Below are 27,296 nucleotides of genomic sequence, written 5' to 3' on the forward strand. Positions count from 1 at the left end.
AACAATTAAAAATTGAATTTCTTTATTCTACAAATGTACAAGCAAAAGCAAAAACAAAAATCCCATCCAGAGTAGAAGATTTAAATACAAACAAGAGAAAAGGAAAAAAAAATCATTTCCAAAACTGTACCATTCAAGTTCGTTGGGATTTTGTTTTTTTGTTTTGCCTTTTCTTTTCTTCTTTTTGCAAAAAAGAGTCCTTGGCTTTTCAGATTAATTCCAATCCTTGAAATGGAATCACAATGCCTTTTTGTGCCAGATCCAGGAAGAACGTTTTTCACATATGCAGGTGACAACCTGCAATAAACAAAAAGACACCCCCCCCCTTCCAAGAGGAGTGGATTTCCAGGGCAAAAGACACATGGGGAGCGCTTGTTGACACGCTTGCCAACAGCTTGAGCAGAAAAGCAAAGTGTTCGCTTCCCCTCTGGCTTCTCCCCGTCTCCTTCCTGCGCTGCTTCGCCTTACGCTTTAGAACTTCAAACTGAAGCCTGGTCCTGCGGCTGATGCCCCTTGGTTTGTGGTCGTAAGATGGAAGCCAGTGTCCTTCAGGTCGTCGTCACCCTAGAATGATAAAACGGATAAGCGAACTTAAGATGCTCCACTAGTCAACAGTCGGCCGCAGATTCTAAGAATGTCAGGCCTCTGAATGGTGGGAGATTTCAAGACAGACAAAAGCAAGGACTTTGTCACAAGGTGCATAGTTAACTTATGGAACTGACTCCCACAAGATGCACCGATAGCTGTTAGTTCAAGATGACTCGAGAAGGGAATGAGGCTTATGAGCGGAAGAGGGTAGCTCAAGCAACAGCTTCAATTGTGTACCAGTCTGTGGGAGCCAATAGTGGGAAAAGGGCAACTGTTCTCAGGCCCTGCTTGTGGGCTTCCCAAAGGCCATGGTGAGGAAGAAGATGGTGGACTAGAGAGGCCTTTTGGTCTGATCCAAAAGGGCTCTCTCACACATATATCCTTAAAGCCTTCCACAAAGCAACGGCGCCACCTGCTGGCAGTTAGATCAGGCCTGCGCTGGTGGCAAACCCACCAAGCCAAATGCAGTCACTGTCTGGGACTGAGGGGGGGGGGAACCAAGATAGACGGGATGGTGGTTGCAATATGAGCAATAGCAGCAGGCTTAGCAGTGAGTTTTTAACTGCTGCCAGCCACCTTTGAAGGAGAGATGAAGGAGCCAGCTTGCTATCTCTGATCCTTTGGACTGATAGAAACGGGCCGGGGGGGGGGGGTGTTCTATATGCCAAGTGGAGTGCTCTGTCACTGAGCTATGTAACAGAACCTTCTTCCTGTTACAGCGCTGCTGGAGAAGGGCGATAGCTCAATGGCAGAGAATCTACCCTGTATGCAGAAGGTCCCTGGCTCAAACCCAGCTGGCATCTCCTGGTAGGGCAAGGAATGTCCCATGCCTGAAGCCCCTGAAAACGGCTGTCAGTGTAGACCAGTGTTTCTCAAACTTGGGTCTCCACCTGTTGTTGGAACTACAAGTCCCATCTTGCCTGGCTGCTGGTCCTGCTATAGTCCAAATATGTGGAGGGCATCAGATTGGGGCAAGGATGATCTGCATAATTTGTAGAAAGAGGTGGCACATGGTGATTTTGAAGAGGGGGAAGTTGGTTCCAGGAAAGCTGTGTTCCACCTCTCCTTCCTGGCTTAGAGCATCTGGTTCTGCTCTTGCTTGGAAGGGTGCAAGACGAGTGTTCAAAACTGTTCCTCCCCCCGGTACAGCCCAGAGAAGGAAGACTGTGACTTCCTCCTCTTTTAAAAAGAAAAAGGCTGTTCAGAAACCAAGCACACCCAGAACTTCTTCACCCGGTTACTTCATCTTGGTCAAAGAATGAGAACATAAAATTGGCATAACATACAGATAAAGGGGGATTTATGGTGGAAGCGTTATAGACTGAAAGTGCACCATCTTCCACCTTAGGTTTTCCTGTTTTGAAAATTTCAGTGAGGTCCAGAAACTTGTTCTCTTTTAAAACAGAGGCCTTTTTAGGATGGTGAATTTTTACACAGAGCTTCGCCGACTGCAAGGAAACTTACCAGCTGACTGTATCCTAAGCCCCCCTCTGGCGGCCGTGGACTCGTCCCACGTTTCACTCGCTGCTGTTCACTTTTTGCTGGCCACGTCGGAAACATGGATGGCTCGATGGGCAGCGGCGTCTCCTGGAAATACTCGTGCTTCAAGCCGTCTTCAGCGGTGATCCTTCTGCCTGGGTAGTACGTCAGGAACCTGGGAAAGGGTTAGCACAATGAGCTGATGGGAATGATGAAGAAAATGAATTTCGGAAGAAGTGAGCCAGAGTGGGCAAGTACAAACCATAGCCACCCTGCAATGCCAAGTGGCCTCTATTTTACCTGGATGAGAGCTCACTGAAAGCCCTTTTAGAAACAAAACAAAGCAGGAGCCCAGAACTTCACATTCTCATGTCTGATGATTTGCTCGCTGTGCTGGAAAAAAGCAGCAGGCAGCTTCGGGCAGAAAAATGCGGGTGAGCATGAAGTCAGATGCCGCCAAAGATGATTTTTTTTGCAAATTGTTCACTTAGCACAATTTCATACACCACTTCACTCCCCACTGGGAAGAACTGCTGTGGCACAGCATCTGGGGTGTGGGGGTGTGTGCAGCGATCACAATGTGCCTCAAGGTCGGGTGGGTTTGGGTCAGAACCTTACCCAAGCGGCTCAATTTTCCCTGCAACGCTGGGCTGCATCTGCCTCTTGAATGTGGTGCTATTCATAGAAGATAAGGCTATTATCAATGGCTACTAGCCATGGTCACTGTGTTTTCTCTGTGCTGCCTATTTATTTATTCATTAACTAGCAGAAAGTACGCAGCATTGCTCAGAAATTCTAATAAACAAAAAAAAAACCAAAGAAACTGCACTGAGATTCATTAACGGATATAATGCGATTTGCAGGTTTCCTGCCAAATTTGGTTAAAATCAGTCTACCCACCATTCAACATGGCACCCAATGGTATCCAAACATAGATAGATCAAAACCCAATCCTTCATCTCAAGGACCATTGTGCCAAAGCGGGTGGTGGCATCTCTAGAGGTGCCTAAATCAGTGCTGTTTGAAAAGGGTCATTCCACCATCTGTGTCCAACAGTTACTTGAACAGAGATTGAAACCCACTCCTACATCTTAGGAACCATCAGGCCAGACTGGGTGGCAATAACTTCAGGAGTGCCTGAATGCAGAGGACAAACAGCTCTCCAAATTATATAGTATATTTCACAGCATGATTGTAATAAAACCTCAAAGCAGTTTACTCTTGGAGGGAACTGAATACCAGCTGCTGGGAATTACAAATAGGGAAAGTGGACCAGATGGGCCTGATCCCAAAGGCCTATTTTAATGTTCTAATTCATGGTTCTCTCCTCGGACAGCTTAAAACAGGCATCCCCAAACTGCGGCCCTCCAGATGTTTTGGCCTACAACTCCCATGATCCCTAGCTAAGAGGACCAGTGGTCGGGGAAGATGGGAATTGTAGTCCAAAACATCTGGAGGGCCGAAGTTTGGGGATGCCTGGCTTAAAAAGAGGATTTGATGGAGGACGGCTAGTCATGATGGCTATGCTCTACCTCCTCCTGTACTGGGCTGCCCACTGTGAGAACAGGATGCTGGACTAGATGGGTCTTTGGTCCGATCCAGCAGGGCTCACCTTACGTTTTTGATATTCTTATGGACTTACTTATTCATGAGATCAAATCCCTGGTCTGAAAGGAGTGCCCCAAACCGCTTGCGGAGGTTGTTGTAAGGATATTCCGTGAACGTCATCTTTTTCACTGCCGGCAGCTCGTTATACCCAGGCCAGATTTTCTCACTGGGGGTTCCCAGATCCTTCGAAAAAGAATAATTATGAAAAACCATGTAAGGAAGCTGCCTTAAAATGGCTCAACCCCCCCCCCCTTCTCCCCTTGCCCCAGTCAGTATGATACTACCAAGGATCGTCTGTGGACAAAAATAGTGAAGATCAAGAAAATGGAATGAGGATCATAGACAGAATGAGAACAGAAGTTTTGAAAAACCAGGAAGTATCATCCCATTTGGGTGATATATTGTTAGGAACTTTTGTGGCCTTTGGTATGCATCTGTTGTTAGTGACTTCGGCTTCTGTTACTGAAAATTCAATCTGACCTCAGGCAGCCCCTACCTTAAAACATACAACCTGTCCAGAGGAAGGCATCTGTCAGCTGCTTCCTCCTCCTCCTCCGAGTCAGTATGGCCTTTGTAGAACTCAGCAGGAAGGGAGGGTGGGGACAAAATTCAAGTGAGTTGTGATTGGCTCCAGCCCTACAATACTGTTAGGGCTCCTTGCCTTACACCCTAAAAGTATCTACCATGGGGTACCAAGAGCCACTGCTCAGCTAGTAAAAAAATTAAAAGACTCACTGAATTTCTATGTGGGTGGGGAAAGAAAAATAGTTTCCTTCTTCTGCAGTTAGTACAGGATCAAAGGGGGGGGGAAGGGGGCCCACTAGAAGGGTTCACTCGCCCACAAGGAATTTCTAGTTGCCTACAGCTCCCTAAAGGTAAAGGGACCTCTGACCATTAGGTCCAGTCATGACAGACTCTGGGGTTGCGGCACTCATCTCACGTTATTGGCCAAGGGAGCCGGCGTACAGCTTCCAGGTTATGTGGCCAGCATGACAAAGCCGCTTCTGGCGAACCAGAGCAGCGCACAGAAACGCCGTTTACCTTCCGGCTTGGAGCGGTACCTATTTATCTACTTGCACTTTGACGTGCTTTCAAACTGCAAGGTTGGCAGGAGCTGGGACCGAGCAACGGGAGCTCACCCCGTCGCGGGGATTCGAACCGCTGACCTTCTGATCGGCAAGCCCTAGGCTCTGTGGTTTAACCCACAATGCCACCCGTGTCCTTAGTGAGTCACTAAATGCATGTCTGTGCCATCCAGACCATGTCAGGTGGAGAGCAAGACACTGATAGCCTGCCAAGCTAGTTGCTTGGCAACAAAGGAGGAAGATTGGATCGAAAACAAGCATCTTATTTTTCGACCCACCGGGGGCCAGAATATCAAGAAGTGAAAAATGGGGAGTTAACAACATCTCTTTAGGGGGCCTTTGCAGCAGAAAAGAGAAAGCTAGCACCTGTTTTGTTTTGTTTGTCCTTGCAGGCATTACGCAAATATATGATGAGGGGGGCGGTGTATGTGTTTGCATGACGGTTTAAGGGCATACCTTGAAAACTTTGTTAATTTGGTCAATCTCCGACTTCCCTGGAAACAGTGGCTTCTGGGTTAACAGCTCTCCGAATATGCAACCCACGGACCACATGTCGATGGCTGTGGAATATTCCTGGAAGGCAGGAGAATAAGAAATTAAGTTACAGTGATGCCTTGCAAGACGAAATTAATTCGTTCCGCAAGTCGTTTTGAATTGCAAGAATTTTGTCTTGCGGTTTTCCAATTTAAACAAATCAAAGCAAAAAAAATTGCAAAAAAATTCATCTTGAGAGTTAACAAAAAGATCGCAGCAAAACGCTTTCGTCTTGCAAGTTTTTTGTTGTGCAGTACCACTGTAGTTGCTTAATTTTGTGGGCCGGCAAGCATGGCTGCCTTGGTTAAGGCAGATCAGTATGGTGTGGCATGCAGGCATGTGAAGATTTCTGGAACAAGGAAGGGTTTTTTGTTTTCGTTTTGCAGGGTGGGGAGCGAAGAGTCCCCGGCAATAATTCCGAAACTGTGCTGCTGAGTGGGTGAGGTTGAAAAGGTTAAGTCACGATGGCAGGTTATCATTTGGCACTTGAGTCGAGCAGCGTCCATTTCCTCCACTTATTCCTCCCCTCCCCCCACCCCAATATATGGGTGGGATCATCATATTGAGGGAAGGTAGATGCAAACACCCCAGATTTATTTTAAAATACAGGGAAAAGATGGCCAAGGGTGAATATTATAGAGGTTTATGAAACTTTGAGGTCACTCAACTTAATAAGGAAAACCAACCAAGCGAGTGCCGTTCGTCAGCTGCACGGTACATTCAGCCACGATAAATGTTAAAAGGGGAATGATGAAAAATAGCTGCCTTTGGAAACTCCCAAGCAGGAAAGGCTACAAGTCACAAACCTTGGCTCCAAGTAGCAGCTCAGGCGCCCTGTACCACAATGTCACCACGACGGGGGTATACGGCTTCAGAGGCGATCCGTACTCTCGGGCCAGCCCGAAGTCTCCAACCTGGTGAGAAAGAAATGGAACAAATGGGACCACAAGCTATATGGTTTTCGGCAGCAGTCAGCTTCATGCCCCTAGAAAGTCACAAGCTTTTTGTGTCACTGTCCTGGCTTCTGTTTGAGTAAGGCACTCCTTTCTAAGCCTTTAAAGCCCTCAATCTGTCTGGGAACAGGACATCCTGGCAAGTCCACTCACTCAGTCTGGTAACAGAGAGGGGGGCTTTTACACTAGTGGAACCAGTATTGCGAAATGCTCTTTCTGCTGAAATACCAGAGGCCCCTATTTTGCCAGCTCTTTGAAGGTGAGGGTTGTTTAAGTAGAGGCTGGACGACCTATTGCCAGGGATGTGTAGTGGCAAGATATGTATTAGGAGTGGGGAGTGCGCTGGATAAACCTCTAAATACTCTATCAACTCTAAAATTCTGCAGTGTCACCAAATGAAGCCAGACCCCACTGGTGGTGGTTGGGTTCTCTTGCAGCTTTGGACAATCACCTTGAATGTTTTATAGAAAGGAAAGGCATACAGCTTAATAAATAAATGCAATAAAAATGTATCATTTTACGTTGCGTTTGGAAAAACAACAACAACCCTGGATGGGTCAAAATGTACTCTGCAGAGAGCCTGCCATGAACACATCTGACTGCTTGCAACAGCTTCAGAAAGTTGGCTCTTACTTTTAAGATGCCAGCGTGGCTCAATAGCAGGTTGGAGGTTTTCAAGTCTCGATGAAGAATCCAGTTATCGTGAAGATGCTTGACCCCTCGCAACAGTTGAATCATCAAGGTTTTCACTTCCCCTGAAATAAACAACAGCAGAGATCCTAAGAGGGTGGAGAAAGAAGCCAAGACCCACTCATCCGTTTGTCACCCTGCTAAGCTTCAGTTTATTTCAAGTGTGTTTAGAATTTGAGAAACGCCACATACCTGGCAAGAATGGCTGCTTCATCGTTTCCATGAGGCTCTTGAGATCGTGCTCCACATAATTCATTACAATATATATCTTGTCCATGTTGCTGCCAACGACAATTTCCTGGAAACCGAAATGAGACGCACCAGTGATCCTAAAGGCCACAGATTGGATGACTGCAGGGTTTAATTCATCATTTCCTTCCTTCCTTCTTTGCGCTTACTTACATCTCACTCAAGTGTATGGGATTCCTTGCAGACTATGACTACCAGCCAAGCCGAGACATAACTAGATACTTGGGAAGATCTGGGGCATCAGCACACAGATACAAATTAACATATGCTAACATGTAATATGTAACAGGTGTGGACTCTTTTCAATTAAAATGAAACTGGAGGCCAGCCAACTAGTTTCCCTTCCGAACCACCCTGAATAAATTTGCTCCTCACCTCAGATCACTCCAAACTACCCCCAAATTTCCCAATGTATCCTGCTCCAAATAAACCCAGTTCAATTTCTCCCATTCAATACCCTTCGAGTGACCTCTAGATAAGGTCACTTTGAAATAATATTTCTCCCTATCCCTCCCCTAGCCAGTAGCCCGGGATACACACCCCAATTTACTTATCTCCTGAATTCATTACCTACCCCAAAACACTTAGGACACTTAGGAGAGGAATTGGGACCACACTTTAAATGCCCTAACGACGCCTCTGCAGCCAAGTGCTTAAAACACAAGGTTAGAGAAAGGCTAGATAGAAATGTTTTTCTTCCTTTCTGGAACTTATCCAGTGAAGCTGAATGTTGGAAGATTCAGTACACATAAAAGAAAGTACATCTTCACACAGCGCCTAGTAAATACTATGGAATTCACCGTCACAGGAGGCAGGGCCACCAACTCGGATGGCTTAAAAATATTATTAGACACATTCACAGAGGAAAGGGCTAAAAACGGCTACTAGCCATATTGACGTATGCTCTGCCTCCGTGGCTGGAGGCAGTAATATTCTGAATACCAGGTTGCTGGAAGCCACAGGAAGCGGGCAAAGTGCTCACGTGCTCAGGCCCTGATTTTCTTTCAGGTCTCAAAAACAAATCATCCATATATCCCAGCTATGTAGTGCTAAATTAAGAACATAATAAGCACTTTTCTGGCTCATGCTAATGAGCCATCTATCCAGCCTCTGCTTGGAAGCTTCCCATTCGGGAATCTAGCTGGCTACTGTGAGAACAGGATGCGGTACCAGAGGTGCAAGTGGCCTGATCCATCACCCTCTTCTTATGTTTTCATAAAAGCCAATGTCCCCTTGCCTTGTGGTGGTGGTGGGGAAAGGGGGCTTAAGTGATATGGAGCTACATATATAGGCTTCCACGCAAGGGTGGTATATATGCTGCAGCTTTGTTAGAACAAGGGAATGCCACAGACTAGAACCCTGGACAATTCCAAGGCACCCAGCTAACACATCAACAAGCGATCAAGTGGTGGCGGCCTTACCCTAACAGTGACGATATTTGGGTGCTGGGCTTTCAAGATGGTGTTGATCTCCCTTAGAGAAGTAATTGGAAAACCTTCTTTCTCCTTCTCCATCTTCAGCCGCTTCAGTGCCACAATCTCATCTGGAAAGCATTTATTATTAGTAGTAGTATTATTATTAACTTATCTACTTATTTTGACCATTTATGCACTGCTTCGTTACTATAGGCTCTAAGCAGTGCCAGTGCTGAAGAAACAACAAACCTGTTTTTTTGTCTTTTGCTCTGTAAACCACCCCGTACGTTCCCTCCTCGATCCGGTTTAGACACTGAAATTCCTCAACACTACGACAGCCCTAGAGAGAGAGAGAATAAAAGTTGCATATGTACATAATTTCTCTTAGTTTTCAAATTGCTCTGCTTCTAGAAGTCGGGTGGAGGGGCAAGGAATTACGCAGGGCCACAAGACAATCCCTCTTAGTTCCTGTGATTGTCCCTGTGATTTTTCACATTCATAGGGACTAGAAACTTTAGAAAAGGAAGAAAGAAATGGGAGTGGAGAGAGAGCCAATTCAAGCTCTATTCAAAGCACAGTGTAAGAGCCAAAGCCATCTATCATGCAACTATCCTGAGTGGAGCTGTGCTCATCTCTGGTTTGAGCTGGAATCTGAAAAAAAAACCCTCCCAACTCCAAGGAAATAAGACACTAGAAATAATATTTGATAGCAGGAGTATGCAGGAACTTGAGAAAGACTCATAATTGAAACGAGTTAGTTACATGTGATCCATAGTCGGAGGATGGGGTGGGTGGGTTTTTTTTGTCATGTGGGATTTTGTCATGCTAATTTGTATTATTATAAAATAGAAACTATATGGATATGTTTCAGTCTCTCTCTATTTGTGGTGTAGAGTATTGTTTTGAGGCTCTCGCAGACCCAGTTTTCATCCAATGCCAGCCCAAACCATGGTTTAGCATGAATGAGCACGTATGCAGATACACTTAGCAAATAATGTGAGTGCTTTGCTTCTCCCCTCTGGTCCTGCTGCTGCAGTACCCAAAGCGAAGCTGTGGTTTTGCTTAGGGTCACAGCTAGGGTTGCCAGACTCAATAGAGGACAGGACTTCTGTGCCTTTAATTGTCCTGCTCTCTTTTGAGTCTGGAAACCTTAAAGAGAAACCAGCAGACCCTTTGCTTGGAAATTAAACAAAGGGTCTGCTGGTTTCTCCTTAAGGTTTCCAGACTCAAAAGAGAGCAGGGCAATTAAAGGCACAGAAGTCCTGTCCTCTATTGAGTCTGGCAACCCTAGTCACAGCTGAACAAGGCTTATACTGCTTCTTTCCCAGACAAACCACACGCAGCAAACCAAGAACAAACCCTGCCAATGGCTTGTCTGGAGCAAGACAAACCATGAGACCAGGTTTGGAAGTAAAGTTAAGAAGAACCATGGCTTAGACCAGGCATCTCCAAACTTTGGCCCTCCAGATGTTTTGGACTACAATTCCCATCATCCCTGACCACTGGTCCTGTTAGCTAGGGATCATGGGAGTTGTAGGCCAAAACATCTGGAGGGCCGCAGTTTGGGGATGCTGGCTTAGACCTTGGTAGCACAGTGGCAGCAGGGCCTGGGAAGGAGCAGAATGGCTGCATTTTTCGATTCCAGCCAGTAGGACAGACCCTTAGATTGCCCAATCTCAGTGGGCCATTGTGATAGGTTCATTGAGTCTCTGTTCATTTGGAGGTCAGCAAAAGACACCAATGGCTTGGCCTGGCCCCTCCACAGGAAGGCCAGAGATCTATGGTGGCCCCCTAACCTGGAGGGCAGGTAGATACTTGGGCAACTCTTGCTTCAGTTCCACAGGTGATGACACAGGTGAGTCAGGAAGGTAATCGCCCTCCGTCATCGTGTTGGATTGCGGGGTCCCCTCGCCAGCGTCTTCCTCCTCTCCTTCGCTCTCCACGGAATCCCGGTCAAACCTCGACTCTGCAACTTCAAACGTAAGAATCAAATCGTGGCAGGAAGCGGATGTTTGGGAATCCTCTCCCCCCAGAAGTTCAAAAGGGACATTTCAAAAGCGCTCAGAGACAAAACTGCCTCTGAGTGTGGAGGCTTCATTTCAATATCATGGATTGTATCTAAGTTGTAGATCCACTGAAATCAATGAACCTGTGTTACTCATTGCAAGTAGAACTAACGTTAGACACGGTTCCCATGGCTATTCCGATAGACCTATCCTTCCTGAATCCACCTGTTAACCATGTCTTGCGGCAGCAAGGTCCGCAAGTCAAATTATATACTGTGTAAAGCTTCTCCCCCTTTTGCCCTTCAAGAACCTGCAGCCAAATCAGGCCAGGATCTGTGTTCAGCGGCTGCCAAATATTTGTATTTGTCAGGGAGGAGGGAGCTCCAGTTCAGGAGTGCAGAACTATTTTTTCTGCCTGAAGCCTGAGTTAAATAGAAAATGGGCAGAGCAACAATTATGACTCTTGCCTTTGTACAGTAGGCTACATTGGAATCACAGAACTGTAGGGCTGGAAGGATCACCTAGTCCAAAACCCCAAGGATCACCTAGTCCAAAACCCCTGGAATGCAAGAATCACAGATACATTCAAGTCATGCAAAAGCCAGAAATTTCTATAGCCACGCAAGTAAGACACTTCACAGTACACATTCAAAAGCAACCTAATTTAACAGGAAACTAAAATATTACCTTAAAGATTACAAAATGAAACACCAGAAAGGAGGACAGCTGCAGAATGCATATTTAATGTAGCAAAGTTAATTTTAAAAAGGTGTTGCATGGAGAAGGGTGTGACCTGGCAAGAGTCTCAAGGGACAGAGAGGCTTGGGGGCCGCATTTGAGGTTCCCTATACAGTATTTGCTTTAGACTGCAAACACGGGAACCAGCCTGGGGTGGGTAGGGGATACCCTTAGTACGCAAACCATATTTTTAGGAGGTGACTCCAAACCATCAAAAGATCACCAAGGTCATGTAACAAGCATAAGGAGAGAGAGAGGTTACAGAAAGCCACATTTCGCCATTTGTTTTCTTACCCACTGGGAGGTGATCTCCGTTCTCCCGCTCTTCTTCTTCGCTCATTTCGTCTTCGCTTACCTCTTCTGCAAGGCAAAAAAAGGGGAAAGAATGAGACATGCTGGGAAGAAATTGATTACTTTCATACCTCTGTGGGCAGGGGGTGGGGGCCATCTTGCTGGTCCTCTAATCATTGTACGGTGCTTTGTAACTTTTAGGCACTTTTAAGAGCTGATGGCAGCATCAGCCTATAAAACCCTTAACAACTTTAGACCTGACTTATCTCAAGGACTATAGTCTTCCATAAGTTTCTTTTGAAGCTCAGCTCCAGATCCTGCAACCTCTAGAACAGAGGCTGATGTCAAGTTCAATTAAGGACGTTTCTGCTGCGGCTCTTTATGGTTTCACACAGGGAACATTCCCAGCCCTGCCTGGGGACGGCAGGGATTTAACCTGGGGACTTACGCATGCAGAGCAGATGCTCTGCCACTGAACTATGACCTCCTTCTGGTTGCAATGGTTAAAAGGAAATAACACTACTAAAATGATACCGTGGCTGAGTGACACAGCAGCGGTACAGCATGGAAAAGGTTCCAGATTCAATCAATGGCATCCCTAGGTAGAGCTGCATAAGACTGGTTTCATGGGTGGGCAACGTTTTTAGACTCATGGGCACAACTGGGTCTTTGAGCCAGTGCTGTGGGTGCGACCGTCTTTGCTCAGCTCCCCCAACCCTGAGAGGCAGAAAGTGTGCATGCATACACATACACACACACACACACTCTTCCAAAGAGACCACAGTAGAAACATGAATGCTGCTGTGTGCGTGAGAGAGAAAGAGAGAGAGAGAGAGAGAGAGAGAGAGAGAGAGAGAGAGAGAGAGAGAGAGAGAGAGAGAGAGACACTTACCAGCTGACTGCTCTGTCACTTCTTCAGAGTTGCTTCCTGTCTCCTCCTCCTCCTCTTCCTCCTCCTCTTCTCCTTCCTCTGACTCTTCACTGCTGGACTCCTCCTCCTCCTCTTCTTCTTCCTCCTCCTCCTCTTCCTCCTCCGAACCGGATGCAGATTCCCCTGAAGAAAGCAAACACAAAGATGAAAAAAATGCAACAACAGCAACAAAAAAACCCCCAACCCTTCAAACTGATCTCAACTCTCAAGATAACTGCTACTGGCTCATTAAAGAACCCCTAAATTCCTTACACCCCAGCGGTTACCTGAGGATGTTTCTGCTGAGCTGGTTTTTCTTTCGCTGTCACTGATGTCCTGTAGATCAGAAAGGGGGTCTCTCTCTTCTGGCTTTTCTTCTTTCACTGTTTTTTATTTTTAATTATAAAAAATTGGAACAGGGGTTGAGAAATCCCAATTCTCAAAAGTACTAAGGAATTCTACTCGTACAATATTGCAGTTTTTTTTCTGCCTTAAAAATCTAAAGCAGGGGTGAGGAACCCCTGACCACCCGAAAGCCAACTCCCATCAGCCCCAGCAACAAACAAAGGGCCAACACCTCCCCTCCCTCTCCTTGGTCTGAAGAATGCAAGGAAAATATCTGCCACCAAGTTGGCCAACCAAGTCAACATGCACGGAGTTGCCCTGGAAGGATGATCTATTTATTTATTTATTCTTAACGCAGTATTTCAGTTTGTTAACTTTAAGCCACACGAAAACACTTGGAAATAATTTATGAGCAGATAATTTTTTACAAGGCAGCCTTGTGTTTTGTTTACTAAATAAAAGCCAAGTAAACTGAATCACTGAGCTCAAATGATATACAGGGAGTAGAAACTTTCCTATAGCCCCCAGGTTGTAGAACTCCCTCCCCACAGAGGTGTGTTTGACCCCTTCAATATGCAGCTTCCAGAGGATGCTGAACACTCACATCTTTACCCTGGCTTTGGGCACCTGAGGTACATGTTCTTAGGATCCACCTTACTGTATTTTTATGACTGTAAATTTGTTTTGTTTTTTTGAGAACAAAAAACATTTTTAATGTTGTGTTTTAATTCCTGTAACACACCCTGGGACTTTAGGTTGAAGGGTGGATAATAGCCAAGTAGAAATAATTTTAAAATGCCATATACTTTAGGCCAGCTTGATGGATTCCAATTCCTCCCTGGCACATGGAAGACACATTGATGCCTTTTAAAAGCTACCTGGCTTTCGGATTTCTCCTTGTTCAAGCTTTTCTCTCTGTTGTCGTAGCGGGCTGCGGCTCCAGATCCTTACTTTCTCGCTGTAGTCTTCTCTCACCGTCCTGTGGTGTGCTGAAACTGGTCAGCACAAGAAAAAACAAAACATCTGTTTGTGAGTCCTGAACTGAAATCTTTGTTCTTACACCATGGCAATTTGCTTCACAAATGAGAATTCCTTCCCTGCCTACCGGTACTACGCTGGTACATTCGAATAAGGAGCAATGTTTAATTAAGGTTCAACCTTCCGTAAGGTTGAAAATGCACCTCGGTGATGTGCTATTAGGGTCAGACGGATTAAGACATGGCTTTAAAATCAATCAGAAGACTCTCACAATGACTCCAATTAAACATTAAAAATATGTACCAAGAATCAAATATTTATGATAGCACGGAAGAACTATTTATTTCAGAAATCTATCTATGACTTGTTTGTGGGGGAAACGACCAGCAAATAGCTAGACAGGGAAGGAATCCAGAGTCTATACAAGGATGAACTGTAGCCAAGTGGCAGAATATTTGCTTTGCATGGAGATTGTCCCAGGTTCAATCCTTGGCATTTCCAGGTAGAGATGGACAGAAATCCTGGAGCTGCTGCCAATTAGGGTAGACAATGCTGAGGTAGATGAACCAAAGTTCTAACTCAGTGTAAGACAGCTACCTAGATAACCTCCTTGCTAACAAATCAGAGTGAAACAAGCCAGATGTCAAGATCTAAAAGTGCAGCCAGAAGTCAGGACTTCACCTGTTTTGAGTGCAGAAGGTGCCATGTTCAAACCCCACCACCTCCAGGATAGAGGTGGGAGAGAGGCCCTCTCTGAAATTCTGGAGTGCCACTGCCAGTCAGTGCAGACAATACTGAGCTAGATGGACCAATGATCTGAGTCAGTATAAGCCAGCTACCTATGTGGAACTCGCAATATCATGTTGCAAATGTGGAATGGTGCTGTTCAGCATTTCAGCCACTCCATGTCATCTCACATACTGTTTTCCACCCCCGGTCAGTCAGCATTCCATGTCCACCAAGCATGCTCAGTCCTCAATGTCCAAACTGCAGCTCCCCCCATGAAACAGCTCTCCTAGGCCACTTGCTCATTCACCTGCCTGCCATTCTGTTGTCATGTTGGTATGGTTGCCTACTGGTGGCTATGATGGCAGTGTGATGACAGACTTATGTTTTTATACATATAAGAAGATATGTCCACCTGCAAACCTTGGGGTTCTCCCTAGTCTGCAGATGCCTCTCTCTCCTGCACAGACAGCACCCTTTTTGCTACATAATCAATGGCACTGACAACCTGAACTTTGGAAACAATAGAAGATAGTGACTCCCTGGGGACCTATGAGGTCTCACAAATCACAGGTCTTTTACTCTTGCCCGATTTCCTCAAACTCAGTATTTCCAGAAGATTAAGAGGGTAACGGTGGGACAAAGAGACTTCTACGTTACAATTGGAAGGGGAAATATCCACCATCCATTACTCAACAGCATGGAGATTTTACTTGCCTATCTACATTTTAATGTATACAACCATCAATCCTGTTTGGATATCTGTTTGGACATCCAGACTCATTGCATTTATATATGTGGTTTTTTAAATTTGGACTGATGCATGATTGTTAATGCAATCTGACATTTATTTCCTTTTTCTTTCAGTTATTTTTGCAATAAAATATATACACAGATAAGCAAGCAAGCGCGCACACTCTCTCTACCAGCCCCGTACTCAGCGTTTCTTGGGATTCTAAGGAACAACAACAACATAAAAAAACCATGGTAGTTTTCAAATCAGTGGTTAAAAGTAGAGGTTTTGAAAGGTTCAGTGCCCAGTCTTGATTCAAAATGGCATCCGTTTTGTGTAGCCAAACACAGACAATAACCTGCTCCTTGATCTCAGGAACCATCATGCAAAAATTTGGCTATGATACCTTAAAAGTGATGCAAATGCACAGCGAATGAACAACCTCCAAAAATATATATAGCAGATATACAGATGTGTGGTGCTTTTTAATAACAATAATAAAAGATTAACCTAGAGTTGTTATTAGGTTGCTAAATATGAGTAGTTCACACCATGCTAGGGTCCATTTAGACCCCAATATGTCAGTTTCCCCATATGCCAAACCCAAAATCACAGCAGGAGCTAGCACTGAGACACAGCAACAATACACCAGCTAACTTTAAGAGACTATGTGGAGCAGGAAATAATACTGGGGGTGGGGTGAGAGAGTTTTACATATTTTGAAAACCCATTTGGAAATTTAAATGTGGAGGATTTAAAAAAAAATACAAATTAATGTGGGGGGTGGCGGAGGGAGGACTTAATGAAATCCAAACACTATTCCTGCCCCCCACCCACTTTTAGCTAACCACTCCCCACCCCCAAGCTTTCTACAAAATAAAAGGAGTACCTGGGGGGGGGGGGACAACGAAAAAGGTTAAGCATGCCCTGTAGTTTGAGCACCAGGAAGAGGAACCTCCTCCACCGCAAACCTTCTGCTTATCGTAAGGCCACTGCACAACCAGCAAAGGAGCAGCCATGCTTGGGTGTTATTTTGCTCTCCTGCTTCCAATAACCACAGGAGCATCTTGCAGCACAGCACTCCTGCATCCAACCATAGTGAAGCTGTTTTTGGCAATGCCTTCAGCTCCCATGTTCTGCCCACACACTTCCAAGCCTATTGTGGCAGCAGCAAAGGCTATAAACTCTTTTTCTCTTTTAAAACAAGAAAGTGGAGATTCCTGCAAAGTGGCAATTCGGCAGCCAGAACCAGAGCCCATGCCCTTCTGGCTCTTCTGTGCCCTGAGACAAAAACACAATGTTGTGCTAGACTAGCATGCGCTGTGCTTACAGAAGGTCCCAGGTCCAACCCCTGGTTTCTGCAGGCAAGGCTGGAAAAAACGACTTGCGTCTGAAACCCTAGAGACCCCTGCAAGTCAGTGCAGAAAACACTGAAATAGATGCATTCTGTACAAGGAAGCTTAAAAGGTAAAGGTACCCCTGACCGTTAGGTCCAGTCTCGGACGACTCTGGGGTTGCGCGCTCATCTCGCTCTATAGGCCAAGGGAGCCAGCGTTTGTCCACAGACAGGTTCTGGGTCATGTGGCCAGCATGACTAAGCCGCTGCTGGCGAACCAGAGCAGCGCACGGAAATGCTGTTTACCTTCCTGCTGGAGCGGTACCTATTTATCTACTTGCACGTTGATGTGCTTTCGAACTGCTAGGTTGGCAGGAGCTGGGACCGAGCAACGGAAGCTCACCCTGTTGCAGGGATTCAAACCTCCGACCTTCTGATCGGCAAGCCCTAGGCTCTGTGGTTTAGACCACAGCGCCACCACGTCCCTACAAGGAAGCTTAATATGTTCCTATTTAAATTGGCTCTTTATTCAGAAACATGAGGACTGGAACCCTGCTTTTATTTTTAGGAAATGTTGTAGCTCAGTGGTAGAGCAGTTTCAATGCCCCAGCATCTCCAGGTAGGGCTGGGAGCAATTCATGTCTGAAACCCTGGAGAGCTGCTGCCAGTCAGTGTAGATCAGGGTTTCCAAACTCTGGTCTCTAGCTGTTTTTGGACTACAATTTCCATCATTCCTGACCACTGGTCCCACTGGATAGGGAGGATGGGACTTGAGGTCCAAAAACAGTTGGAGACCAAAGTTTGGGAAACACTGGTGTAGATAATACTGAGCGAGCTGGACCGATGGTCTGACTCAGGAGAACACAGCTTCCTATGTTCCCAGGTCTTAAGAGAAGGGCTGCTGTTCAGCGGCAGAGCATCCATTTTGCATTAGAAGGTCCCAGGTTTGATCCCCCATTGTGTCCAGGTAGGGTTTCCTGGAACCCCGGAGAGCTGATACCAATGGAAAGTCAATTAAGAGGCAGTACTGAGCTTGACGTCCCAAGAATCTGATGCGGCGTAAGACAGCCGAGCATGTCTGTGTCAAAGGTTTCCAGGGCATAAACGTCATAGACGAAATAAACACACGATCCGTACCCGCAAGGAAATAAGGCTTCCCTCGCACCGTTCTGCCCCCACCTCTGAGCTACTTACTCTCTCGTCTGGCCTCCCGTTCTTTACGCCTCTCCTCCGCTCGCCTCTCCCGTTCCTTGATCTCCCGCTGCTCTTTCTGCTGCTCTCTCATTTTCCTTTCTCGCTCCCTCTTCCGCTCAAGCTGCTCCAGGCGGTCCCTACGAAGGGTTTCATCAGGCGCCCGTGTTATTTTATCGAATTGGTTTTTGTTTGTTTTAATTAACAATTTTGAATTATATGGTCTCTTTCGCTGCATTCCCTCTAGAAAGATTAGCAATATTTATTTCAAGAGCGTAGCTTCTGGCATTTGCACAAAGGCCGAATCTCCCTTATCAAGAGAGGTTTTGCTTAGCCATGTCAGCACCAACACAAATCGGGATGTTAAAAGATTTATTGACTGCCCACCCACCTAACCTGCTTTCGACCCTCCTCAAATTCGCAAGAGGACAGTGACTACCAACATCCCCCCTGGCTCATGGTTCTGGCAATAGTACCACCGACGTAGTACAACTGCAGTGGGGGACCTTTCTAAGTCTGAGGGCCACATTCAATTCTTGACAACATTCTGGGGGCCACATGCCTGTGGCGGGTGAAGCCAGAGGCAAAAGCGGGCAGAGCAATAGGTGTGAATTTCACCTTCCACCAGCAAGTGAGTTTCTACATTACACTCTTTATCCTTGTTCCGGAAAAGCCAGAGGCATTATCAGAATTCAAGGGCACATTCTGGCTAGGCAAAACAAAAACAAAAAACCACTTAAGGAGAGGTGGTGGCCTGGGAAGAGACCCAAGGAAAAGATAAAAGAGGCCAGATGTTCTCCATCCCTGTAACACATAGCTGAATCCAGTATTAGCCCTACTCAGAGCAGACACACTGAAATTAAGGAGCCCTAATCAGCCACGTGGACTGATTTCAATGGATCTGTTTGGAGCAGGGCGGACCTTGGATACAGCCCACAATTTCTTAACCATACACTTGATCTAGTGCCCAAATGTTCTCTCTTAAGGGGAAGCCATTGTAACATTGCTTTATGGGCTGGTAGGAGACTTGAGGCCTGCACGCTGGAGAATTTTGTAGGGGAGGGATCACAGACCTTGGTGGCAGAGGACCTACTTCAGATGCAGACGGTCCCCAGTTCAATTCCAGGTATTCCCAGTTAAACAGCAGGTAGCAGCAGATGGGAAGGTCCTCTCTTTGTCCAATACCATGGAGAACCTCTGCCAGTCATAGCAGACCAGGAATGGGGAGGCACTATGTCTAGATGCTGCTGGACTCCAACTCACATCTTCCCTGTCCATTGGCCATGCTGGCAGGGGCGGATGGGAGTTGGAGTCCAACAGCAGCTGGAGGGACAAAGTGGCCAATATTAGGCAAGACAGACAAATAGTCTGAACAGGTGCTAAGACAGCTTTTGTGTTCCTGATGCCCACTGGGGTGAATCAGATATGCAGGAGTAAGCTGTGTGAAATGCATGGTCCATTTCTTAAGTTGTAAGATCCCTCATATTAGAGGTGGTTTTCTGAATGTTGGTTCAAATCACTATTGTACATTCCTCTCCAAGCTCACATATCAATTGCGTCCAAAGGGCTACAGGACTCCTCCATGGGTGGTAGGTGCAGAATGTCCTCCTTTAGCTAGATTTCTGCACAAGGAGCAACTCTTAACCCCAGCTCCACCCATCGCTCAACAGGCACACTCAGTTAGATGCCCAAACCATGGCTTCTGATGCCTGATACAGAAGGCCGAACTCAGCTTATTAAGTCTCTCAATCAATTAAAAGCTATGTTCAGATATCACACAAAGCTATGATTTGGAGCCTAGCTGTTACCCCCAACATGCCCCCCAACCCTTTCCCCTCCCTCTCACAGCAGCTAAGAGGTTACGAGCTCCCTGCTCTCCTCCCACTATGCAGTTGGGAGGACTCTGTCAGCTTGTATTTTTGGTTAAGTGCAACTTGCCATGCCACCCACACCAGGAACTGTGGTTTGCGTTAAGTATGACTCCTTTCAACAACACAGCTTCAGAAACCATGGTTTGATAGTGGCTTGTTTTTAAACCAACCGCAGTCAATGTCAACCACAGTTCCATGCTCAAATGACAAGACAAACTGTGCTGAACTACAAGTGGACGTGAAAGCTTTCAAGCTCATCCTCCCAGCCACAGAGGAGGAGAGAGGGTGTGAGCCCAGGGGGCTATTAGGCTTTGTCCATGTCCTGTTAAGTCAGGAATAGCTAATCTGTGATCCTGCATCTTCTTTTTGATTCATGACAGTAAAACAGCAGAGCCAATGCCTTCTCAAAAAATAGAAGTGTGCATTTTGCTCTCAGCCAAACCAATAAGTTTGCTTCCATGGTCTAGTTCAGCTTTTCTGGGGAGCTCTCCATGACCCCAAATCAACAACTGGGAGCTGCATCAAACCTATGTGGCATCATGGAAATAATACCACATTCCAATAGCCCATACCTTTGCTTACACAGTTAAACCAGTTAAGTGCTTGATTTACACTGTTAAGCAAATTGCCACATCTCTGCAGTTCTTGTGATCACGGCCCCCAGACAGCTATTTAGTGGCAGGTGACATAAGCATAGAATCAAAGGAGCAGGTGTACAGCTGTTAGATTGATTGCATAATGTCCCTAAGAAGCTGGTTCTGGGGAGGAAATGCTGGATTTGGGGCTCCAGGGCCAGGGGGGATTTACCTCTCTCTCCGGGAATGCTCCCTAGCCAATTCCCTCCTTTTCTGCCTCTCCCATTCACGGCGGGCCTTATCCTGCTCTTCGCGGTGCCTTTTCCTACGTTCATGCTCGCGCTCCTTCTCTTTCACCCTAGCATGCTTCCCTAATAATAGAGATACAAAAAAAATGCCAAACCGTTACCCCCCCTCCCAAACAGCATTCGGAAGTCGCAAAATGAGCAAAGGGACCAGATGAAAAAGAGGAGGGAGAAACACAGATTATGAAAGAATCATTTCTCTTGGCACTCTGCTAAAAAAACAACAACAACACACAAGCCACCATGGCTAAGATTAGCCATCAGTTAAAGGGCTTTTTAAAATTAAACTGACTTCCATAAAAGCTGGAACTTTTCCCTTCCTTGTGACTTTGTAGCTGGCACTATTAACAATATTACTCTACTGATACAGGGTAAAAGCTACCCTGGCTCCGAGCTCTCACCTGAGAACATAAGAAGCTTCTTGATGGTCCAGAATTCTCCTCATGGATGCCAGCAACCAGAAGGTACCAAGTGGCCTATTAGCCAGCAGACAACTGATAGACCCAAGGTGCGTTCTCAGTTGACATACATCAATGGTGAGGCCCGAAAGACCCAGTGCCCCACATGGACTGAGCTTACACCCTGAAGTATGCTGGGCGTGTCTCAGCAGACCACCTTACATGGGGAGGGTCAGCTCATATATTCAACCGCTTGCCATAGGCAACCAGGGATTCCATGCAGGTAAGTGAGTGCTCTGGGGGAGGAGGGACAGAGCACATCAGCCCCTCTGCTTGGTTCCCAGGCTAGTTGCATAGGGAGGAAAGTCTCTTCCTCCACAACTTGCATGGAAATGCAGAGGGAAAGGGATGGGCTCAGTAGAAGCCACAGCATTTTTAAACTACCCTTTTAAAGAACCCTCTGCATTTCCATGCTCCCTGAAAGGCGGAGATGGAAACAGAGGCTATTAGCCTCTAAGATGAGAAGGTCCACCGTTTACAGCTCATTGGTTAGCCCAACATAATGGGGTGTGGTCAAAAGTAGGAACGGTCAACCTGATGAGCGATTGAGCCAATGGCTGAAGAAGTTCCCTTACCACTGCCAGTATAGATTGCTGAGTCCTTAAAGGGCCAGCAAAAATAATTATTGAAGCCCAGATCAGAATCTTGAACTGTAAGTTAGCTAGCTGTGCTCTAAGCGGGCTGGGGTGGAGGGAGCCTGCTGGCTACAAAACTTTCTGGCCGTATATATAAGGCTGCCTTAACTGAACTCATCATTGTGCTGGGTTCCAGAGACCAACCCTCTTCCAAGGATACCAGAGGTTAGGAGACACTGAGGAGGAAATGCTAAGAAGGGACCTGAGTACCTTCTGCCGAGTGACTGCGATGACGGCGCTTCTCTTTCCTCTTCTCGTCTTTTCTGTGGTGTGCCCTCTCCTTCCGTGACATTTGCTGGGGGGGTTTGATTGCCAGGGAGTCGTCCTCCTCTCCCCTGCAGTCCACAACAATTGGGGGGGGGGAATGGGAAAAGTATCATGTGTATGGAGAACAAGAGTTCATTTGTTTACTGTTGTTTATCAGGAGTCATTCCATCTGGCGGCAGCAGCCTGAGAGGTGGGATAGTGGCAACTGAAACCAGCTGCTCATTGGCTACCTCCCTCCCCTGAATCGCTTCTATTCAAGCTGGTCATCACTATGTCACTTTAAAAGTACATGCCCAAGATCGCTTATTTTAACCCTCCCCACCTTGTTTTCCTCATGTAAGCTGCAGAGCAGAGACTTTTATAATGTGTGCACAGTGCTTAGTAAAACACAGCTGTTTAAAAATGAGAAATGAAGTATACCACACTACAAGAGTACAGCAATTGTGGAAGGCAGAGGTGATGGTCCCAAAGACGATGACAGGGAATACTGCCAATGAAGCAAAGCCAGCTGCGAAGGGAAGTTGGAACTAGAACCTGCCAGCCTACTAATTCAGGTGCAGCCCATCGTAACGGCCACATCTCTAAAGACCAGAAGTCTCTGAATGTTGCTAACTCTCATCAGTCCCAGCCAGAATGGTCAGGGATGGTGAGAGTTGCAGTTCAACATCTTGGAAGGGTCACAAGCTCCCCATTCCTGAGCTAGACAATCCCTTGCCTTTATTGCCCCCAGCTACAACCATCACAACTCTGCTTTCTTTCGATGCGAGGAAAAGGAATCTGTGGCCCACCAGGTATTGCTAGGCTCCAACCTCCTTCAGGCCTAGTGTTCAAGGATGACAGGACTTGCAGTCCAATAACATCTGGAAGGGTTACAGACCCCCCATACACATCCCTATCGTATGGTAGGCGCAATTAAACCGGTGTGTGTGTGTGCTAGCAGCTTTCTTACCTGTCTTCCATAGAGTCTTCCCTCCTGTAAGGAGAATTCCGGATAGTTATCTCCATGCGGTGATCTCTCAGCTCTCCCTCTTCAAGGGAATCACGCTTTGAGTCCCGATCATCAGACTACGGCGATAGAAGGAAACACATATTTTTGGCTTTCAGAAATTGTGCAGTGAAAGATTATTCATACTTTTACCTCCACAATTATTTTGTTACCCGATCACACAGACATTTAAACAGGGGAAACCTGACCTATTTGTGTGCTATATTCACTTCAAGGGGGGGGGGGGGAATCCCAGGATGCTACTTGACGTGTATTTTGATGCAGTGTTTCATACAAATATTCCGGGGAAGTTTGGACAAATAGGTAGAACCAAAGTATAGTGGGGAAAGAAGATCATGCAGGCACACTCTTTCACCTCTGGGGATCAGTGCACATAAGTAGGATGCCACCATAATCCAATAGGTTTTTATTTCCAACCTGGGTAGTGTCATGCTGCTGCTGTGGACAATTATTTTGAACTCTCCAATCCAATTCACTTTCTTTCTGGAAGCAAGTGTTAATTGGCTGCTGTATGTGCATGTGTGTGAACAAGTGAATGTGTATGGCATAGGGGGTGGTAAGTGAATGTGGAAGCTCTTTTGCAATAATTTTGCCAGGTTAGGCGGAACACTGTGTTTTTATCTTGTGTTTGTGTATTGGAAATGCATCCGGAAGACAAAAATGTATCAAGGAGTTACTGATCTCACATGGTTACCCTTCCTGCCTCTGTTCCTTCCCCCTCCCTCGCTCTTGTTAAGTTTTTTGTTGGTGCGAGAACAGTCTTTAATGTCCTGAGAACATTGGGAGGAGGTGAAGCCCCACACACAGCTGCCTTAATCAGGTGTGGAGGATAGTGCTGAGTACCTTCTTTGATGTTGGACATTGTTTTGAGAAAGTAAGCCATTGGGAAGAGGGTGGTTAATGGATGATCTGCACGTAGTCAGTCTTGGAAGCCACACAGGCTATCTATAAAATTGGACAGTTTGGGCAGAGTTTCTTTGAAGCTTGTGCACGGACTGAGTGGCCGCAGGGCTGTGCAAACTGAGGCTACCTGGGGGAGTCGCTTCACAGCTTCTTGAGTGCTTCCAAGTGGGAGATTGAAGTGCTTGCTTGGTATTTATATATTGCTTGGTGTTTTAGAATAAAAACTTTAATCTTCCCACTCACTTGTGTGTTTTGTATTGCTTCTGAATCTCATTTTAAAAGAACCACCTTGCCTTTGGCAAGACAGTTTGGTTCTGTGAACCTCCCTAATATCTTGTGATGAAGGGTGGTACCGGTATATAAATGTAAACAACAACAACAACAACACTGAGCTTTGCAAAAGTACAAACCTGCTGTACCTGGAACTGGGTGTGGAGAGTGCAGCTGAATGGGACACAGCTGCGGGCAGCCTGAGGAAGTATCATCCCCCTTGGGCCTGCCCATAAAAAGCAAGTCTAGAGTAAGAGACATGGGCGATGTATGCTGTTTGCAGGAACTCTTCTTGTTATGATACTTTTTTGGGTGTTTGTTTGGACCTTGGGTGATAACCCGAAGGGTGTGTCAGGAGGAAAATGAACTCATGTATAGGTATAGATATATTAGTTATATAGGTATAGATATATTAGTAATTTTATATCAATGTAACATTATAACTGTAACTGTATTTTTGTAATATTTTGTTTAAGTTGCCTGTTGCTGCTTCAGTTTTTTGTACCCCACTTGGAGATCTTTTTAATTTATTAGACAGTATAGAAATTAAATAAAACATAAAAATAATCAAAATAATATTTAGGATAACCCCCCCCCCCGCCCGAGGAGATTACGATTATTACCTGCCCTCCACCAGCAGGTCCCAGGGCAGATTATAACAAGCTATATAACTCTTTCCCTTTAATTAGAAGTGAGGGAGCAAAGTTTGGGTAGTTTTCTAAACTGCACAATGTCAGCATGAGAGTGGTACTCGACTAGCACAAAGGACTTTCACCAGACATGCAATCCTATGTGTTTACACTTGGAAGCAAGTCTCAGTTAGTTCAAGCAGGTGAGCACAGGACTGCAGCCTGAGAATACTAGAAGAAGCTTTGTTCTAATTAAAGAGGGGGGAATAAAATGAGGGAAAAGAAGACATACTCATGTCCCTTATAGGCACTGGCTCTAAAAGGGCAGCTTACATTTTTGATGCGCTTTATGTCTGCTTTCTCCTCTTGCTCTTTGCGACGTTTCTTCTCCTGAAGAATTTCATCTAACGTTTTCACTTTCCAAGATTCCTTTTCATCACCCATTTGTGTTTAAAAAGGCACTAAAAGAAAAGACAACCATCAAAAGAGGCTGCTACTACCCTATCATGCACCTGGCTGTCCACTTTTTAATAACACCGAGATTAAAACTACCGATAAGGTACTCTGCCTGCAGCTGCCTCTGAAAAGCACTTGGAAACTATAATTAGCCCAAAACAAACAGGCCAGTGCTAGCTGGGTCGGCATCATGAAAAACATCTACTATATATTTCAGAAAGTTGCTTGTCTGCTGCCTATGCATTTGGACACTTCCTAAGATATTGCAACAAAAATTTTGAATGAGCTCAAAGAGCAAGTTTTTGTCTATGTTTGGATACAAGGTCATTTGAACTGAAATGGTGGACTGAACCATTCAAAACTGCAGATTTCAATGTACTGGTTTTGGGTTGTTTATATACAATTCCCAAGCAACGCTGGGTAAGAGGTTGCTAGTATAATGTAACTACAGCATTCATTTATTAATAGGGTCATAGAAAGCTGCCTTGGAGCACATCAGTCACCTGATTCTCCTATCTCAGCTATTGTCTCCTTTGAACAGCTCTCCAGCCTCTCAGGAAGACACAGGTTTCTCCCATAACCTGCTACCTATTATTTAAACTTCGACACTGGGAACTTTTGGCCCTGCAGGCATTGCTGAACTACATCTCACATCAGCCCTAGAAAACACAGCCAATGGCCAGGGATGATGGGTGTTGTAGTTCAACAACATCTATAGCACCAAAGGATTCCAACACATGTTATAATAGGAAGGCCAAAGGTTTAAACCTGGGGCTTATGGGACGCGATGCAGGCAGCCCCCACTCCTTCAATCTGTTTCCTCCCCATTTATTATCGACTGGTGGGCAACAGCCTCCACAAGCAGTTTGCACCATTGCTAAAGGTATTCAGAAGGCAGGGCCCCTGCACAGCTGTACTAGAGCTAGGAATTTCAGCAGGTACAGCGACCATGAACAAACCACACCATCAAAAGTTCCTTAAAAGAAAAAGCTCATAGTCCACAAGCTAGCCTTTGAATTTTGCAGCCTTACACACACACACACACACACACACACACACACACACACAAACCCCATACAGCATCGTTTTTGTAGTGGTGGTACAGGGCAGGACCAGGAAGATCAAAAGCTCGAATTGGGGTGGATGTTATTGTTTGGTTTTGACCCTTGGCAAAAGGGCGGTATATAATTTTAATTAATAAATAACGGTAGATAAATAAAACACCCACTCAGCCAAGAGCCCTGACGGGGCTCCAGACTTGAATGAAGTGAACAGAACCTGAATGAAAGGGGGAGGGATTTGGACAGAGAAGGAAGTTACCACGTGCCATTCCGAGCGTCTTGGGGGAAAGGCAAGAAGAAAACCTCCAAATCCTAGTAAACTAAGGAGAGGTCGAGAGGATGCCTCATCACCACCCGCTGCAAGGTAGGCCTAGCCCAGGAGTCAGCAACCTGTTTCAGTCGTGGGTCGGTCCACTGTCCCTCAGACCATGTGGTGGGCCAGACTAATTTTTTTTGGGGGGGGGAGATGAACGAATTCCTATGTCCCACAAATAAACCAGAGATGCATTTTAAATAAAAGGACACATTCTACTCATGTAAAAACATGCTGATTCCCGGACCGTCCGTGGGCCGGATTGAGAAGCCGATTGGGCCACATCCGGCCCCACGGGCCTTAGGTTGTCTACCCCTGGCCTAGCCCCACAACACGCCACCCATGCAAGGTAGGCCGCCCTCCCACGGCCCAACTTCCCGCCACAGCAAACCCCCGCTTCCCTCCCCTCTGAAACCCGGTCCCCGGCCCCGGGGGAGCGGGGAAGGGAAGGCGACCCACCGCAGCTGCAGCCTCCCCGCCTTCGACCCTCCCTTACCTTCCCTGTCGCCCCTACCGCCACCGCCTCCACGACCCACTTGCCGGAGATGCAGTGCCCGGAAGCGCGGCGCGTGGCGCACGCATTTCTTCCGGCGCGGGTCCGTTACGTCACCGGAAAGGGCGAAGTTTCCATCCCGGTCCGGAGACAGTTAAAGGGAGAGGCCCATCCGCTTGTGGACGTTCGCAGAACGTCA

General features: G+C 46.2%; 1 protein-coding gene across 6 annotated transcripts; it reads right to left on the reverse strand.

Annotated features, from left to right (window-relative positions):
- LOC118087535 (cyclin-dependent kinase 11B) lies at nucleotides 1–27,182 on the reverse strand. 6 transcript variants are annotated; one of them, XM_088671637.1, is made up of 20 exons: nucleotides 27,101–27,182; nucleotides 25,108–25,235; nucleotides 22,916–22,939; nucleotides 21,910–22,034; nucleotides 20,534–20,672; nucleotides 17,859–17,995; nucleotides 13,770–13,886; nucleotides 12,834–12,929; nucleotides 12,529–12,690; nucleotides 11,640–11,705; nucleotides 10,398–10,573; nucleotides 8,851–8,941; nucleotides 8,608–8,729; nucleotides 7,130–7,235; nucleotides 6,881–7,002; nucleotides 6,101–6,208; nucleotides 5,217–5,333; nucleotides 3,710–3,858; nucleotides 2,053–2,242; nucleotides 1–564 (listed from the first exon to the last, which is right to left on the reverse strand). In XM_088671637.1, coding segments are annotated over exons 2-20 (2,142 nt in total). In that variant the 5' UTR covers nucleotides 25,110–25,235; nucleotides 27,101–27,182; the 3' UTR covers nucleotides 1–471. The 6 variants fall into 6 exon arrangements, with proteins under 6 accessions (XP_088527763.1, XP_034976172.1, XP_034976170.1 ...); XM_035120281.3 differs by having other exon boundaries at nucleotides 10,398–10,567; nucleotides 22,916–23,031; XM_035120279.3 differs by having other exon boundaries at nucleotides 22,916–23,031.
- Between the last annotated feature and the right edge of the window lie 114 nt (nucleotides 27,183–27,296).

The sequence above is a fragment of the Zootoca vivipara genome, chromosome 6 (assembly GCF_965207765.1).
Source record: "Zootoca vivipara chromosome 6, rZooViv2.hap1.1, whole genome shotgun sequence".
NCBI lineage: Eukaryota > Metazoa > Chordata > Lepidosauria > Squamata > Lacertidae > Zootoca > Zootoca vivipara.